The sequence below is a fragment of the Antechinus flavipes genome, chromosome 3 (genome assembly GCF_016432865.1).
Source record: "Antechinus flavipes isolate AdamAnt ecotype Samford, QLD, Australia chromosome 3, AdamAnt_v2, whole genome shotgun sequence".
Taxonomy (NCBI): domain Eukaryota; kingdom Metazoa; phylum Chordata; class Mammalia; order Dasyuromorphia; family Dasyuridae; genus Antechinus; species Antechinus flavipes.
The window spans coordinates 229,286,760-229,302,426 of record NC_067400.1 but is presented as its reverse complement, the minus strand read 5'-3'; the positions used below and the strand labels follow the sequence as shown (position 1 = coordinate 229,302,426).

Below are 15,667 nucleotides of genomic sequence, written 5' to 3'. Positions count from 1 at the left end.
TACCAATTTGAGAAAGCAAGAAAAAGTCAAGCAAAGCAAAAAGAATTTCTGCTTTGGTCATGTTCAAAAAAAATTTTGTCTCTGTTTCTCTCTTCTTCTCTCTAGATTAGAGAGTGAGGTTCAAGTGTTGCTTAAATAATTTTAAGTTCCTTTTAAAAACTTCATCACTTCCATGAATTCTTCTTGAACTTTTGCCAAAAGATGTAATTTTTTTAAGGCTTTGCTTGTAGATATTTTGGAGTCATTCTCTTCTTCTGAGTTTGTATCTTGAGCATCTCTTACCATCATATCACTTTATGCTATGTTTCTTTATTGTTTGCTTATTCTTTCAGATTTTCTGACTTTGAACTTTATATTATGACCAGGCTTTATGTATTTGTGAGGAAGGGGCCTGAGCTTCTGTCCTCTTCAGTTCTTTTGGCATTTCCCCCCCCCCGCCCCCCTCCCACTCCTTTTTTTTTGGCAGAACCATAGAGACAGCTTAGACTGAAGAATTGAAAACTTTGAGTGCTCCCCAACTGGTGTGATTCAGGGTACATTCAGTTCTTATCTGCGCTTTGCAGGCTTCTCACTATGTCTGAGAATGAACAAAACATCTTGGTTTTTTCCCTGGTTGAATGTTCTGGGAGATGGCTGCTGGATTCAGCCACTGGCTCATAGAATTGCACTTTCTTATTTGGCCTGGGGTTCCTTTACTGGTCTGCAGGCTTCAGACTGTGCTGAAGGTTGGAGCTGAGCCCCCATTCTGCTCCTGGGGTCAAACCAACCCAGCTCCTATTTGTTTCTGAGTCATTCCTTATCATATACACAGGTTAGGACCTGTTGCCACTCCTCACCATGGAATACTATCTGTCTTGGATCTGCAACCTGGAACTAGGTAGAGAATAACAGGGCTGTCCCTTGGCACCTATTCCTACACCCTATACAAGGTCAAGATCTTCATGCCATGGGGTACAGCCTTGGTCCTCTTTAGTTCCACTTCTCTGAAATGCTCCCAGAGTGCATTCTGAACAGACAGTATCCCCCAGTCCACTGACCTCTGTCTTCCTATGCTGACCTGGGCTAGAAAAGTTACTGGGATCATATTATTGGATTTCTCCAGGGAGGAACCCATCTGGTGCACTTTCTAGACCTTTATAAAGGAGTTACATTAGAAAAGTTGCACTTATTCCTGTTATGGGGCCATTGGGATTCTACCCTCAGGGAACTGTGGTTATAAGTGGCAAAATGGATATGCATTGCTAGCAGGAGTTGCCTACTACATGGACCCCCTTCCAAAAGAAGGAAAAGAAAGAACAATAGCTCCTGTAGATATAGTGGAGTTGTTTTGTTAATGGAGATGATGAAGTCTCTAAGGATTTTGACATGAGCCCAAAAATGTCAGTCATAGAACAGAGTATAAATGTGTCTTGAAGTATAAAAGTATCTGGTATACTTAAATGATGTGGACTTAAAAAAGAGATGTGATTGAGTTTTCTGGGGGAGAACATTGCCCTGGAGGTAGAAATGGAATCGACTGTTTGCTCTTATTTCATATGAGTTGGGGAGGATGGAGGAGGAAGGAAATCAAGTAGTTCCTTAAAAAAAAAGTTTGGGGACTTTGTAGTTAAATATTCAATTGCAATTAAATATTATTAGGATTATTATTCATTCACATTAAATTGGTTTCCTTATATAAGTACCTATGTATAAAGCTATGTTTAAATAATTTTTTTTAAATAGGAAAAGTTCTAGGCTAATAAGACTATATCTAGTTCCAAATCTATGTGGCTTCAGTTTTATACAACTATCCATACAAGTGCACTTGGATTAAAAACAGTTAATAATAATAAGTAGCATTTATACAGGACTTTAAGGTTTGCAAAACAGCTTACAAATATTATCTTATTAGATTTTATAACAATTCTTGGAGGTAGGTGGTGTATCATCCTCAGGAGGAGACTTGGATTGAGAAGTTAAATGATTTGCCCAAGAACTTACAGATAGAACTTAGATCTTTCTGCTTTCAGGACCATCTACTGCTTTTCATCATCTAGCTTTTATTTAATTTTTTTAGTGCCTTAGTGGATCCATGATTTTAGTTAGTAGATATTCCCCTTTCCTCCCCCATTGCACATCCCAGTTTTTCTTTTGAAATTCCTTTTCATATTTTTGCATAAATCTTCCATAGAGATACTGCTTAATGTGGCATAAGATTTCATTAAAAAAAAAATAGAATGTTGACTCCTTGAGGACTCTCCTGCCCCAAATCTTTTTTATCTATCCCCAGTGGCTAATAGTATTTGCTAGGAAAATAGGCAGTCATTAAATGCCTTCTGAATTGAATTAGTATTGTGGGGTTACCTTAGAAGCACTGGGACAGCCAACCTTTTTAATCCTCATTTCCCCAGGGCGGGTACTTTTATTTTATTTTAATTTTTTTTTTCCCTGAGGCAGTTGGTGTTAAGTGACTTGCCCAGGGTCACACAGCTAGAAAGTGTTAAGTGTCTGAGGCCACATTTGAACTCAGTTCTTTCTAACTATAAAGGGCTGGTGCTCTGTCCACTGCCTCATCTAGCTGCCCCTGATGAGTACTTTTAAGGAAGTATTTAAACATGCTTATTGAACTTTTCACTGAGGTGGTGTTAGGTAGATCTGACATATTAATCCAATTTGGTGTTGGAATGAAATAAAAAGCCAATGAACAATTAAGAATATGGTGATGTTTAATTTCTTTAGAGGCCTTCTCTTACTTTCTTGCATCTCCTGGTCTAGTCAGCGTGGCAGAACATGATGATTCTTGTGGTCTTCAGACAATTCCAAGTTGGAGGAATCCTGACTCCACATGGGTAGGACTTAATTTTTTAGAAAAATTTTTTTCAATTACATGTAGAAACAATTTTAACATTTAAAAATTTTTTTTGAGATCCAAAACCTCTCTTCTTCCCACCCCATCCCCTCCCCTCCTTCAGAAGACAAACAACTTGATACAGATTATGTGCAGTCTTGCAAAACGTTTCCATATTAGCTGTTGCAAAAGGAAATACAGGCCTCCTCCCCCAAAAAAGAAACAAGAAAAATAAAAAAATATGCTACAATCTACACTTGGGCTCCATTATTTCTTTCTCTAGAGGAGGGTAGCAGTTTTCATTTTGAGTTTTTGGAATGATATTGTATCATTGTTTTGCTGAGAATAGTTAAGTCATTCACAGTTGATCATTGTATAATATTGTTACAATGCATAATGATTTCCTGGTTCTGCTCACTTCACTTTGCATCAGTTCATATAAGTCTAGACTTTACTGAAATCCTATTTGTCATTTCTTATAAGCACAGTAGTATTCCATCACAACAGTGTACTCTAATTTGTTCAGCCATTCCCCAGTTGATGGGTAAGCCCTCAATTTCTAATTCTTTGCCACCACAAAAAGAACTGTTATAAGTATTTTTGTACACAAGACTTCCTTTTCCTTTTTTTTTTTTTTAATCTTTTTGAGATACACACTTGATAGTATTGCTGGGTCAATGGGTATGCACAGTCTTATAGTCCTTTGGACATAGCTCCAAATTGTTCTCCAGAATGTCTGGGTCATTTCACAACTCCAAAAATGACCATCAAACTGCCTGAAGGGAGACAGAAATCAATCAGGTTCCAAGGACAGGGTTTGTTTTGTTTTGTCTTTTAGGGGAAAATAATTTCAGTTACAGGAAAATAGGGAACCCAATGAAGCTAATCTGTTCTCCCCTGCCCAATCAATAATTATGGTCAAGGCAAATCAATACATTTGCCTGTTAGAAAAAGCATGTCTCATTATGCACCTAATAGTCCACATCTCTGCCATGGAGCAGGAGACCTTTCCCTCCCCCAAGAAGGTGCTACCATATCTTTTTTCCTTGCTGAATTAGAGCAAAGTAAACCTCCTTTTATTAACTGTTCAATGACTTAAAAGTATCTCATTTCATCTCAAAAATCAAATTTGAATTAACATGTTACTAGGATTATTCAACAAACATATTTAAATACTTAAAAAAAAAAGTGGACAGATCAGAGGGAAAAAAAGGACTAAAGGATTGGCAGTCCCAGTGCTTCAGAGATAACTCCACAATATTAATTCAGTTCAATAATTTATATTAATCCTATAAAGTCTTGATTGGTCACTTACTTAGGGTGCTGAAGTTTTTCCAAGTTCTTTTTACATTATTATAGTTACTGTGTAAATACTTCTGAATCTACTTATTTTACACTGTACCAGTTCATTCATATCTTACCAAGTTCTTTGAATCCTTTATATTTATAATTTCTTATTATGGAATAACATTCCATTACACTTACAAGCCACAGTTTGTTCAAACATTTCTCAGTTGCTGGGCACTCACTTTATTTTCAGTTCTTTGCTACAACTAGATGCAAAACTATAAGCTTTTTTTTTTTTTTAGTAGGTGGGTTAATTCCCTTTGTCTTTAATCTTTATGAAATACATGCCTAGTAATGGTATTGCTTGATCAAAGGATCAGTACAACTTAGTGAATTTTTGAATATAGTTTCAAATTACTTTTTAGAATACTTAGATGAATTCACTGCTCTATTAACAGTACATAAATAGGCCTGTCCTCTTTTAATTCCTCCAAACATTGCCAGGGAACTTAAGATTTGCTTTAGTTTTGCATTTCTGTTATTGTTAATGATATAGAACATTCTTTCACATGGTTGTTAATAGCTTGAATTTCTTCATTTGTTAACTGCTTATTTAAATCCTTTGACCATTTATCTATTATCACACACATATTTCCTTATATATCTTGAATGAGAAACTTTATTTTTTTTGCTGAGACAATCAATTGAGGGTTAAGTGACTTGCCCAGCTGGGGTCACACAGCTAGGAAGTGTTAAGTGTCTGAGGCCACATTTGAACTCAGGTCCTCCTGACTTCAGGGCTGGTGCTCTATCCACTGAGCTACCTATCTCCCCCAGGGAAACTTTGTTAAAGAGTAATTTGCTGCAATAATTTTTTCCAGTTAATCTTTTCCATTCTAATCTAACTATTGCTTTTACCAAAGGCCATCTTTGAAGTCATGGAGATGATATTGTGACACAGAGGAAAAAATCACAGATGCTTGAATTACTGAAGGAGAAGCAGGAAGGGTCAGAATGATTATAGTCATTTACTAAGTTGTCTCAGGTTTACAAGAACCATGTACACTATTATTCCTCCAAGTTGATTTCCAAAAAGAGGAATGACTTTGTATTATTATGAGATATTATATCCAGTTTTGCTTTATTCAAGATGAAAATGGGAAGAAAACCAAATCTTTTTAAAAACACTTTGTGTTCCTATGTACTTTGAAGTAAGACTCTAGAAAATAGACTCTTATTTGAGCTAGAAATCCTTGGATCTGACCTTAGAAATCATCTAATCTCCTGACTTATTGATGAAACTGAGGCTTGGAAAAGTAACTAGTGCAAGACTCCTTATGTTGAAAATAGTAGAGCCAGGATTTGAACTGAAATAACTTTTATATTTGGAACTTATAATTTAAGATAATGGATTAAACCCAATGTCTGCCAAATTCAGACCACTTTCTAATTTTCTCAGCAATCTTACTGAATAGAGCTCTTTTCCTACTAGTTTGAAGCTTTGGGTTTATCAAAACTTGGATTCCTTTACTTGTTTTACTGATTATCTTTTTTTATTAATCAATACAAAATAGTTTTAAGGGCCACCAAGCTACCTATTCAGAAGGGAGTGAACTGGTGAAGTTGAAAACAGTCAAGGCTTCTGTGCTGATCAACCGTGGAATTGGGTCCAACTCAATGAGCATAACCATTATATATCTAGCCAGGGGAAGATAGGTAGACCTAATCTTTCCACCAAACAGCCACCATTCAAAAGAAGGGGTGTAATTGTGCACACCAAACATTGACTGTGTAAAGGCTTATGTTTGAAAATGTTTCTCATTTTTCATCCTTTGTCCATCACTTCTCTGCTAATGGGTTATTCTGCTATTTTAATGAAACTATTGTAAACTCAGGGTTGATGATCTGGGATTTTCTAAGTAAAGCCTCATATAGTCTGCAAATAGGTCTAATTTGTTATCATTTGCTGATTTCATATTTTCTCTCTCTGGTTTTGTGGCTGGAGTTAGCATTTTAAGAATAAGGGTACATTATTGCTTTGCCTCCCCTATTCTTACGAGGCAACCTCCAGAATTTCACAGTTGCAAATACAGCCAGAGCATGGTTTTACATTTATAGTAAGATGTAAATGAAAGTGAATTTACTTGAGTAATTTTAAAATGATTCTCTTTAAGCCAAGGGAAGAGAAACATTGATACACTTTGGTGATATCTACATAAACTTACAGTGAAATATTTTTCAGCTGAGGATATCAGTGTCTCTGTGGACCAGAGTTATAATATAACGGATTTATCTGTAGAACTTTGATACTAATGATGAAAATTTGAGTAAAAAAAAAAAAAGAAACAAGTTTTGAATTTGAAAAAGAGGGAAGTTAGTTTGTGAATTATTTATTCTTGTGTTAATGTAATGACATAGAACACAAAAGTCACATTAAAAAAACCTCAAAACTCTTTTTATACATGTTCTGAAAACATTAACAATATACAGAAACCCTGATAAGACCTGAAATTCATTGCACTAAGACAGTTTTTCATTCTTTTATCATACCAAATATCTTTCAATATCACTGACTTAAAAAGAGAAATAAAATTTGCATTTTGCTCAGGGGGTAAAAGTCTGGGCTAGTAGAAGAAAAAATATTTTTACCATGGAGTATATAGCAGCTTAATTTTTAATTTTAACACTTCACTGTCAAACTTAACAAGAAACTAATGTGGTGAATGATAACCTAATATTTAGAACTTCAATGTCATTATCTTCATTTTAAATCATAAAGACTTCAGAGGTCAGTCCTCTGGAGTTTCCGGGGCTTAAATTCAGGCATGAGCAGAAAGCTGTGATTACTCTTATTGGTAACCTGAAGATGACTGAAAGATGAAACCTCTAGCCTCTGAAACATCAGTGTGGCAATCTCACTAGGAAATAATGGATACCTCTTCAAATGTAAAGATAGCCTTGATCCAGTAATTAGCCTAATTACTGCTCTGGAATAAAGAGAGGCCAAAAAGCTGTATCTTTCAGGGAATGAGAATAAGGAGAGAGGGACAATACATATGATTTTAGGGGGATAAGGAACTTAAAGGAGAGAAACTTCTGCAACCCATGCAAATCAGCAAAAGTTCTTTAAGTTCTGAGCTTAAATACTATGTCCAAGGTGGTGGTATGTTTCAGAGGAGGGCCTTGAACCCAACTCTTTTTGGCTTTGTGACTAGCCTTCTTTCCAATAAATCCAACATTACTGCTCATAAAAATTTTAAGAAGGATAAAAGGCCTGATGCTTGCAGTGAATCCAAGATATGGAGGGGGGGGGGGGAGGAAACTAAGATTTTTTCAAAGCAAAGATAAATTAAAATATCCATATCCCATTCCCTCCCTCCCATCCTTCTCTAACCAACTTATTGTCAAGGATTTGATGAATCTATTTACACTTATTTGAATGAATAAGATATTTATGAAGTAGCCATTGTTTTGTTATAAATATCATATCTGACCAATCTTTTTTAAAAAATGCTTTAAAAAACAAAACACAAAGCTGCCTGCTGGCATATATCTTCAAGTACAGATCACCAGATTGACCATTTAGAGTAAATGACCCTGAAGTATATAACAAAGCTTGTTTTTCAAGTTTTAACACAAATCTAATGTATACTTTCTATGTAGAGATCTACTGACCAAATAAATCTGCATTTATTAAGTAAACTACCCTTTCATTTTGTAAACTGCCACTAGAGAAAACCTTCCAAGGCTACATCTCAATTCCCTGATTTGTATGTGTGTGTGTGTGTATCACTGTTGTACATTTCCACTTGTTCTATAGGTCCTTGTTGTCTGGGGCTTGAGGAGAGTATTTCACAGATGGCCAGTTTCACTAATGTTAGAACCAGCGTCAGAGTTGGTACACATTCATCATCCACTAAGGGTTTGTAATGTAAGAAATAGGAAGACATCACAAATGGATATTCTTTTGTACTAATATGAAAAGTTTTTTGGAGTGCCACCAAAAAATGACAGGAAACTTGAATAGAGCCTTAATTATCACTATGATACAATTGTGGGTTTTTTTAAAGAGTTATAAAAAAGGATTTACTTCCCACCAGTGGACACATAGGCTTATAAAGATGGTTAAGTGTAGTAGGCATCTAAATTTAAATTCCACTATAGAATCCAAAGAGCATGCAAACCATCAAACTATCCTTGTCAGATGTAGATAGCAGCAGCACAATCAATGCTGACTGAGGCTTTCGATAATTTTTTTCCTCTTCCTTTTCCCACAATTTGGAAACATAGCTTCTCAGGCTATGTTTTCTCACATTTTCACAAAATGAAAACAATTATTTATTTTTCTAGAATAGATTTTTAGCATCTGATTTGAGTATTGTATAAATTGAGTTAAAATAATCCAAAGCTAAATAGGTTTGCAAAGGTCTTTCATGGAAGAGGCCTTACATTGACATTTCTACATGTTTTCTAATTCTTTCCCTCTCTCAATTTTCTCCTTTTTCCCCTTTCCCCCTCCCCCCCAGGTAAACCGCAACATTGAAGTGTACAGTCCAGAAGAATGAAGAATCAACTGCCAATAGGATTACTTTGCACAGTTGGGGTATTGAGACTTCACTTGACACTAACTGCTGAACAGTTCTGCATAGCAGAAAAAAATAGCGAGCAGTTAACACAACGGACACTTCTGCAAAGACTACATTTCCAATAAGGAAGTGACATAGTGCAATATGGATACAGTGGCCCTCCAATATGGAGGGCTTTATTTTCCAGCTTGAATCTGCCAGTGGTGATTGCTGCCCTTTGAATGACATTCCCAGTGATGAAGAGGAGACTTTTTTCTTATGATTTCAGAATTAATGATGTTTATATCACAACTTGGACAAAAATATTGATCTGAAAACCATGGCGAGCGTGGTCTTGCCCTATGTTCATTCTGTAACTTAAAGAAAACTTCTTGTTTTAAGGTCTGAATGGGATCTTTAAAAAAAAAAAAAAGCTTCTTCTAACTCTTCTTTACTTTCCATTCTCTATGCCTATCAAAGAACTCATGAATTATAATTTTCACTCTCAAGCTCATATTTGTAAGAATTAGCAATATTACTAAATTATAAGTTCAGAAAGCAAGAAAGCAGCTGTGAAGACTCTAGGTTAATAACATCAGGTAAAAATGAGTACTGCCCGATACACACAGCACCAGATGGAAGCTATGGAAGGATTTAAAGAAACCTTAGGATTCCTGGCTTAATTGGAGGCAAAGCTAAAATGCCCCAACCCAAATCCATGACACCTGCCTGAGGCTCACCACTCTTAATTGTGCCACTTGTTCGTTGAAGGTGGGCTGCTACAAGACCACAAATGTGCCATTGGTGCTTTAGGTTAAAAAGCAGAAGAGAAATCACAGGCAGAGAGGTCAGGTTTACAGTATTTCCTTTGACACTAAGGCACAACCAGGCACATTAAAAAAGGATTTTTATTTCTAATGCTGTCCTGATTTTTGCACTCTTTAAAAAAAAAAAACAAAAAAAAAAAAAACCAAATGCTCCAACCCCTGACAAGCTCTTAAGTAAAACTGAAAGAGCCCAGCTTCGAACTTCAGAGAATATATTCCATCTTTCCTTATAACATGGTAAGCGTTAAAGCAGAGGGGCAAATCGGTATGTAACCTCTAGCAACATATCGTTAATCCTAGTAACAGATGATGCTTTTGGGTTTGTTTGTTTTTTTTAGCTTCTGAAGCAAAAAGTAAGAAAGAGATAAGGGAAAATATGGTGGGAAATCATTTTGTGGGACTTTGGAGAAGTCAGTCTAAGCATGAGGAACGGGAAATGTTCATTAAACCATGCAGAAAGGGCTAGACTCTGAGGTGCCTAATTGCAGGCCTTCCTGCTGAGCTGTGTAGGAGGCCTGAGAGTCATGTTCTTCAGAACACTGAAGCAATTGCTCTTAGTACAACATAATATACTGTTAAAGGGTTATTAAGTTTTGTTGTTGTTGGAAGCTAAAATTATCCCATTTTATAGTTTATGAAACTGCTTCTTGAAAAAAGACTACTTGGTCATTGTAGAGAATTATGATTCTTGCAATTTCATCTGAAAGAGGTTGTACATTTTTGGTTACCTCCCCATTGAATCATTTCTTAAACATGGTGAAATTTCCAACAATGTAAAAATGGGAGTTGGTCTGCACAACAGGTTCCTTCCCCTTCCTTTAACTTTGTAAGGACATATAGCCTCATTTTGAACAGAACTCCAATGTCAAAATTTAAATTCAGCAGAAATGATACAACAAAATGGAAACAAATTCCTCTTGCTTTCCTCCAAAGCATATAACTGTAGAAGTCAACCCAACAAGCTATATGTAACAACTGCCACAGAATAAAACTTGAATCTTTAATATTTTAAAAATAATAATAATAATAAAAAAAGGCTTTGTACAACTGGCATGGGATTTTCCCCCTTCCTCTTTACAGTCTCTGGTTATCAACCACCGTTGGAAGTCCTAAAGGGAATACTGACAGTTCTCAAAGGCTTCAGTATCCAATTGATTGTTCAAGACAAACCCTGGCTTTTAATGCCAAAAATGGGTTTTTATGTATTTTGTAACCAATTTAGGTTACTTTTTGTGGTGGGGAAGAAAGAGGAGACAAGGCAAAGAAAATCATTCTAATAAATTTGAGTGATTATCTCACTTCCCAGTGCTACTTCTCACTGAGGACAGTAGCTATCCTCTTGCCAGTAGATTCTAATGATTTAAAATATTAGAAAGCTGCCCATGACATTAGCAAGAGAAATCTAGCACAAGCCATTTTCAATGAGAAAGGACCTCACTGGCAGCCTTGTTGGGCATCCACAAAGTGTGATGATTGTGGTAACTTAGAGATTCATTATCAAAAGCAGAACAAGTTAAAGTCACCATGTGGCTGTGAGAGAAAAATAAGTCTTTTGAAACCAATAACCTGGTCCTTGAATTCCACTCCCTCTCTCAGATATAAAATCAGTCCAGTTCACATTTCATAATAGTTATTAGAAGCTATTTCTTAAATCATTTTCTTGGAACTAACCTGGTCAGTTCAAACTGATCTGTATTTAACTGGATTGTGTCGATTGTCTTCCTTAACTACATTATTAATAAACATTTGCTCAGCAAAGATTTTGGCCACAGGAAGCATCTGAGGGAGTATATTACGTTCCCATCGGGGAAAACCCTGGAATGACATTAATATAATAAGTTTTTTTTTTTTTTTAACTTTGGGGAATGTTCAACCTTCATCTTTCCCCTTGAAACTCTTTCATCTTGTCAGAAATTTCTCTAATGCCTAATTTTGCACCTGGGGTTATGTTTTTCTGATTTTTAAAATTATTTTAAATGACAGATGATATTTCACTGGCCTGAGGCCCAAGTTAAAGAGCTTTTTGCCATTAACTTAATGGAAATATTTTCTTCTTACAAGATGCTCTCTGGCTACCATGCATCCAAGCTTATTTGTCTTGCTGGTCCAGTGAACACTTGGACTGGTCAGGGTCTGAGTGAGCCACCTGTGCCTTTCCTATATTTTATCTTCAAGAAAACCCTAGGAAAGCCATTACTCCCTTTACTGCAATTGTATATCAATTTCATTACAAAATGCCACAAACTGCTTCTCCAAGAGAGGAACCTAAGTCTGAGTCTTTCAAAAGAGTCATTATTGGGGCTCTTTTTGTTCAGTGGTGGGGGTGAATGTGGGGTTTGTGGCCATAAGGATAAATGCCCTAAATTTTGGAATGACTGATATTTGTTTTATAAGAACATACAACTTCCTGAAAGCCTTCTACTTCCTTTGAGATCAGGAATCCTGTGTCAGCCTGGATTCAGAATAGGTTCCTAAGATACACTAAGATGTAGGGGGATGATCAGAGTTGTTTTGAAGAAGAGGAAATCTTGAACATCATTTCAAGTATTTATTTCAAAATGATGGGGAGTTTTCTAGGTGTGTGAGTATCTTTAGAGGCAGCATCTGGCATGTCTCAGAAACAGAAGGCTGCTGTGATGCTACCCTGGTAACAGCAGAGTTGGCAGGGGTTTTTTAGCACACAGCTGTCTTTCACTTGAAGCAACAACAAACTCTGTTTTTACCACACACAGGGATCAAGGTCATGGGGGTAGGCTTCCTAATACCCTCTCTACTTAGAGACATGCATACCTTAGCTCCTTCTCCACCAAGATTTCAAACACCTCTTCTCAGTTGGAATTTATAGAATGTCTTTTCCATTTTTTAATCCCCTGAAAATTCTTCCCTCCTGGGTTGTTGATGAATGTGTGACTGCTTGAACAGGCTCAGCACTTCAGACTTAATTATTAAATAGTAGGAACCTGTCTTTAATGTGCTCCCTGGCAGGACAGACACGTCATGCCCCAGAACAAAATAGGCTTAGCAGAACTACTTTGGAGAATGATGCTCATAAATACTATTTGAAATCTCTTTCCCCTCAAGATTTCCATTTTTCAGATCTGTGTAGATCATTTAGTCAAATGTTCTATTTCTTGTTCATTTTGGTCTGGCTAGTACTACTCATTGTGGGCAGTGGACTTTATAAATTTCTATTGCCTTCTCAAGGAAGGTTGATGAGGTATGTCAGGTTGAAGTTGTTATCAGTGATCAAAAAATCTTGCTGGGATCTGCAGCTAGATTATTAGCTGGATTATTCTTTCCAATTTTAAGACCAAAAATGGGAATTACCCAAGAAATGAGTATTTGAAAAGCCACAAAGTAACTATTAGGGGAAAGCCATAGGAAAAAGACGAACTACTTAAGAAATTCCTAGTTTTAACAAATTTTCTACTGCTCCTATTCAGATGGTTTGGAGTGAAGTGTTTGTGGTGAAGAAAAACCCACAACACAGATCTTTGTGTGTGTAGAGGAATTCAGGTTCTGATGGCAAAAACTCAGCAGGTTTTTCCCCATTTTGGCAGTTTCCTGTGATTAATAGTAACTTTTCCTAGAAATTTAAGATAGTAGTAACTCCATGCAAGTAATGGTGGTGAAGGCTTGGTGTGAGCAGGTTTATTTGAAATAATGCTTACCCAACCTTCAGGATATTTTTGCCAGTGTGTTCTTTCCTTCTAATATTATAAATGAACAGACGTTGAATTTGAGGTGGGAGAGGCTTGGGTGAAAAAAACCACAATAAAAATACAGCTCTGCAGAAAAGCTAGCTAGGGACTTGTTCTTAGATAAGACTATGCCTTATAAGGAGAAGATTCTGCATTGGCCTTTTGTACCGAGCTGCACACACAAAGTCTGACAGCTCTAATCGGGCTGCAGACACCGACTGCCACAGAAAGACTGCACTGCCAGATATTTTCTGAGAAAGCTGCTTCGTGTGTCTATAGGTGTTGTATTCTCAAGTACTTTCCTGATTGTCCAGGGCCCCTATAATATCCAATTAGGAATTTCATTAGGTTCTTTCCAAAGCACAGAGATGAAGCTTCATCTACCATAGTCTTAGCAAATGTTTCTCTACTGAAGAGACATAACTGAGGAGGTAGTTTCTCATTTTAAGCCTTCAATTCTATGTGCCCAGACTCTACTTTAACAGTAAACAGCATTTATAAAACAATTTTGAATGCACCAAAACTCTGGTTTCTCTCACACTTCATGTTTAATTCTAAAGTTTTTATGGGGCTATGATAAATGGCTCACTTATGAATATACACTATGAAAAATCAGATAAAGGTAATTTACAGTGTGATGGGAAACTATTTTCCTTTGGGTAATAAAAAAAAACTGATATATTTTCAATGCAGTTACAAAAATGGGGCCCCATTCTATTCTAGTATCAAAGCTGAAAGATGCAAGAAAAAGTTATATTCTTGCAGAGAACTGTTTTGGCATTTCAGTCCTTTTAAGATCTTTGACAGGCAGTAAAAATCACAGAAAGAATCCTACTATTAACAAAGCAAAAAAAGAAAAAGAAAAAAGGGGAAAAAAACCCATCCATTCACATAGTAAGATGATATTAGTCTCCTTAGGTACCAAGGGCATTGACCTCTGACCTCTCTCTTTTTTTCCCCCTTACACTGAGTGAAGATGACCAAGATGATAAAGACTTTAACCCTATAGCAGGTTATGCTCCCTCAATATAGGTATTATTCAGATCAAAAAAAGGGTATCTTTCTCAAAATTTCTCTACCTTTATATTGATTGCTAAGAATTTCAGCCCTCAAGTTAACTTAGCCGGGCTGTTGCAGGCATCTCAGGCATTTGTTAATCCAGAAAATATCATTGAGAGAGATTCAGTGGTCCTTTAGAAAAACTATTTTCATTGCAGTATACTTCTTGTGCAGTGAAATCTCATCCCATTTTTCCCCTCCCCAAATCAAATTTCTCTTACCCATCAGAAGGTCCTTTATCCTCTTCTTCCCCTTAGCTTCCTTAATATCCAGTCATTTATTACAATCATTTCAGTGCAAAAGAAAAGCCAAGTCAATCTTTATATTCCCATCAGTAATAGCTCAGATTTAAGTTCTGGAAGTCAGGTCTTTGGTGGGCTTCAAGAGCTTGAAAGTCTTTTGCCCTCTCCAAATACCTCCTGATCCTGGATTGCTTAAACAAAAACAAAATAAACCTTTTTCCTCCCCCTCTTACATTGCCTTTGGTTCAAATGATCCAGAAACACATAAAGCATCCAGAGAAACTATGCCTTCTTTCCATTCTTTTCTCATGATGAAATAGAGCAGCTTTCAAATGAATCCTAGAATAAAATGTTCATATAGCTCCAGGCTTTGGAGCTGCTATTTTATACCGTTTCTTTACATGTGAAACATTTAACACTGGTTTTCCCATCTCTTGGAGGTCCATGCTCTATTTCCTTCCATGGAGATCCTGTATTTCCTATCTCCCACTTTGCAGCCCAAGAGAGACCTGAAATAAATTAACAATCTGAATCACCTTTAGGGATGTTCTCCCCATGCCTCTCCTTAGCTCAAAGACTGCAGGTGAATGAGTTAATAGACCGTTACAGCATGCTATTTTTTAAAAAAAAAGGATTCTGTGTACTACTGTGTAAGAAAGTGGGAACAGGTTCATATTTGTTTTGATTTGGAAATACTTAAACCCACCATCTGCATCTTTAATTAACATTTTTGGGGGGAGATAAGGGAGAAGTCACATTAAGGTTTGGATCTTCAGACCTCAATAAAACCACTGGTAATAGAAGTGTTATTTCTGGTCTCTGAGCATCCTCCACCACAAACGGCACGAGGGCCTGTAACCTCTCTTTACCCTGGCTATAGGCCTATCCTTATGCTTTAGGAATCTTGGGGTCATGCATTGTCTTCCAAAGGAAAAACCAGTCGGGTGCCCCTGCTTGAAACTTCATGGTCTCCCATTCCCAGGTCTCGTTCTAGTGCCTCTTCTGAGCTGCTTTTTGTTCTCCTGCCCTCAAGGCTAGTGGTGGCCGTATGGGAGCCTGAGGAGCCATTTGCTGTGATGGTGCTGTCTCCATATGTCAAAGTGAGATCCCCATCATTCAGTATAAAATCAGAGTCTTCATCTCTCAGTTGTTCCTGATT

The 15,667-nt window shown here is 36.7% G+C and overlaps 2 protein-coding genes across 3 annotated transcripts in view; one reads left to right on the top strand and one right to left on the bottom strand.

Moving 5' to 3' along the window:
* CHST7 (carbohydrate sulfotransferase 7) overlaps positions 1 to 9,080 on the top strand; it is a 22,570-nt gene extending 13,490 nt beyond the window's left edge. For both annotated transcript variants that reach the window (XM_051984624.1, XM_051984626.1), the window contains one exon: positions 8,641 to 9,080. In XM_051984624.1, the coding sequence (XP_051840584.1) occupies positions 8,641 to 8,644 (4 nt within the window). In that variant the 3' untranslated portion in view covers positions 8,645 to 9,080. The remainder of the gene's footprint in view (positions 1 to 8,640) is intronic.
* SLC9A7 (solute carrier family 9 member A7) overlaps positions 6,489 to 15,667 on the bottom strand; it is a 208,797-nt gene continuing 199,618 nt past the window's right edge. The window contains exon 17 of the mRNA XM_051984627.1: positions 6,489 to 15,667. Coding sequence (XP_051840587.1) covers positions 15,419 to 15,667 — 249 coding nt within the window. The 3' untranslated portion in view covers positions 6,489 to 15,418.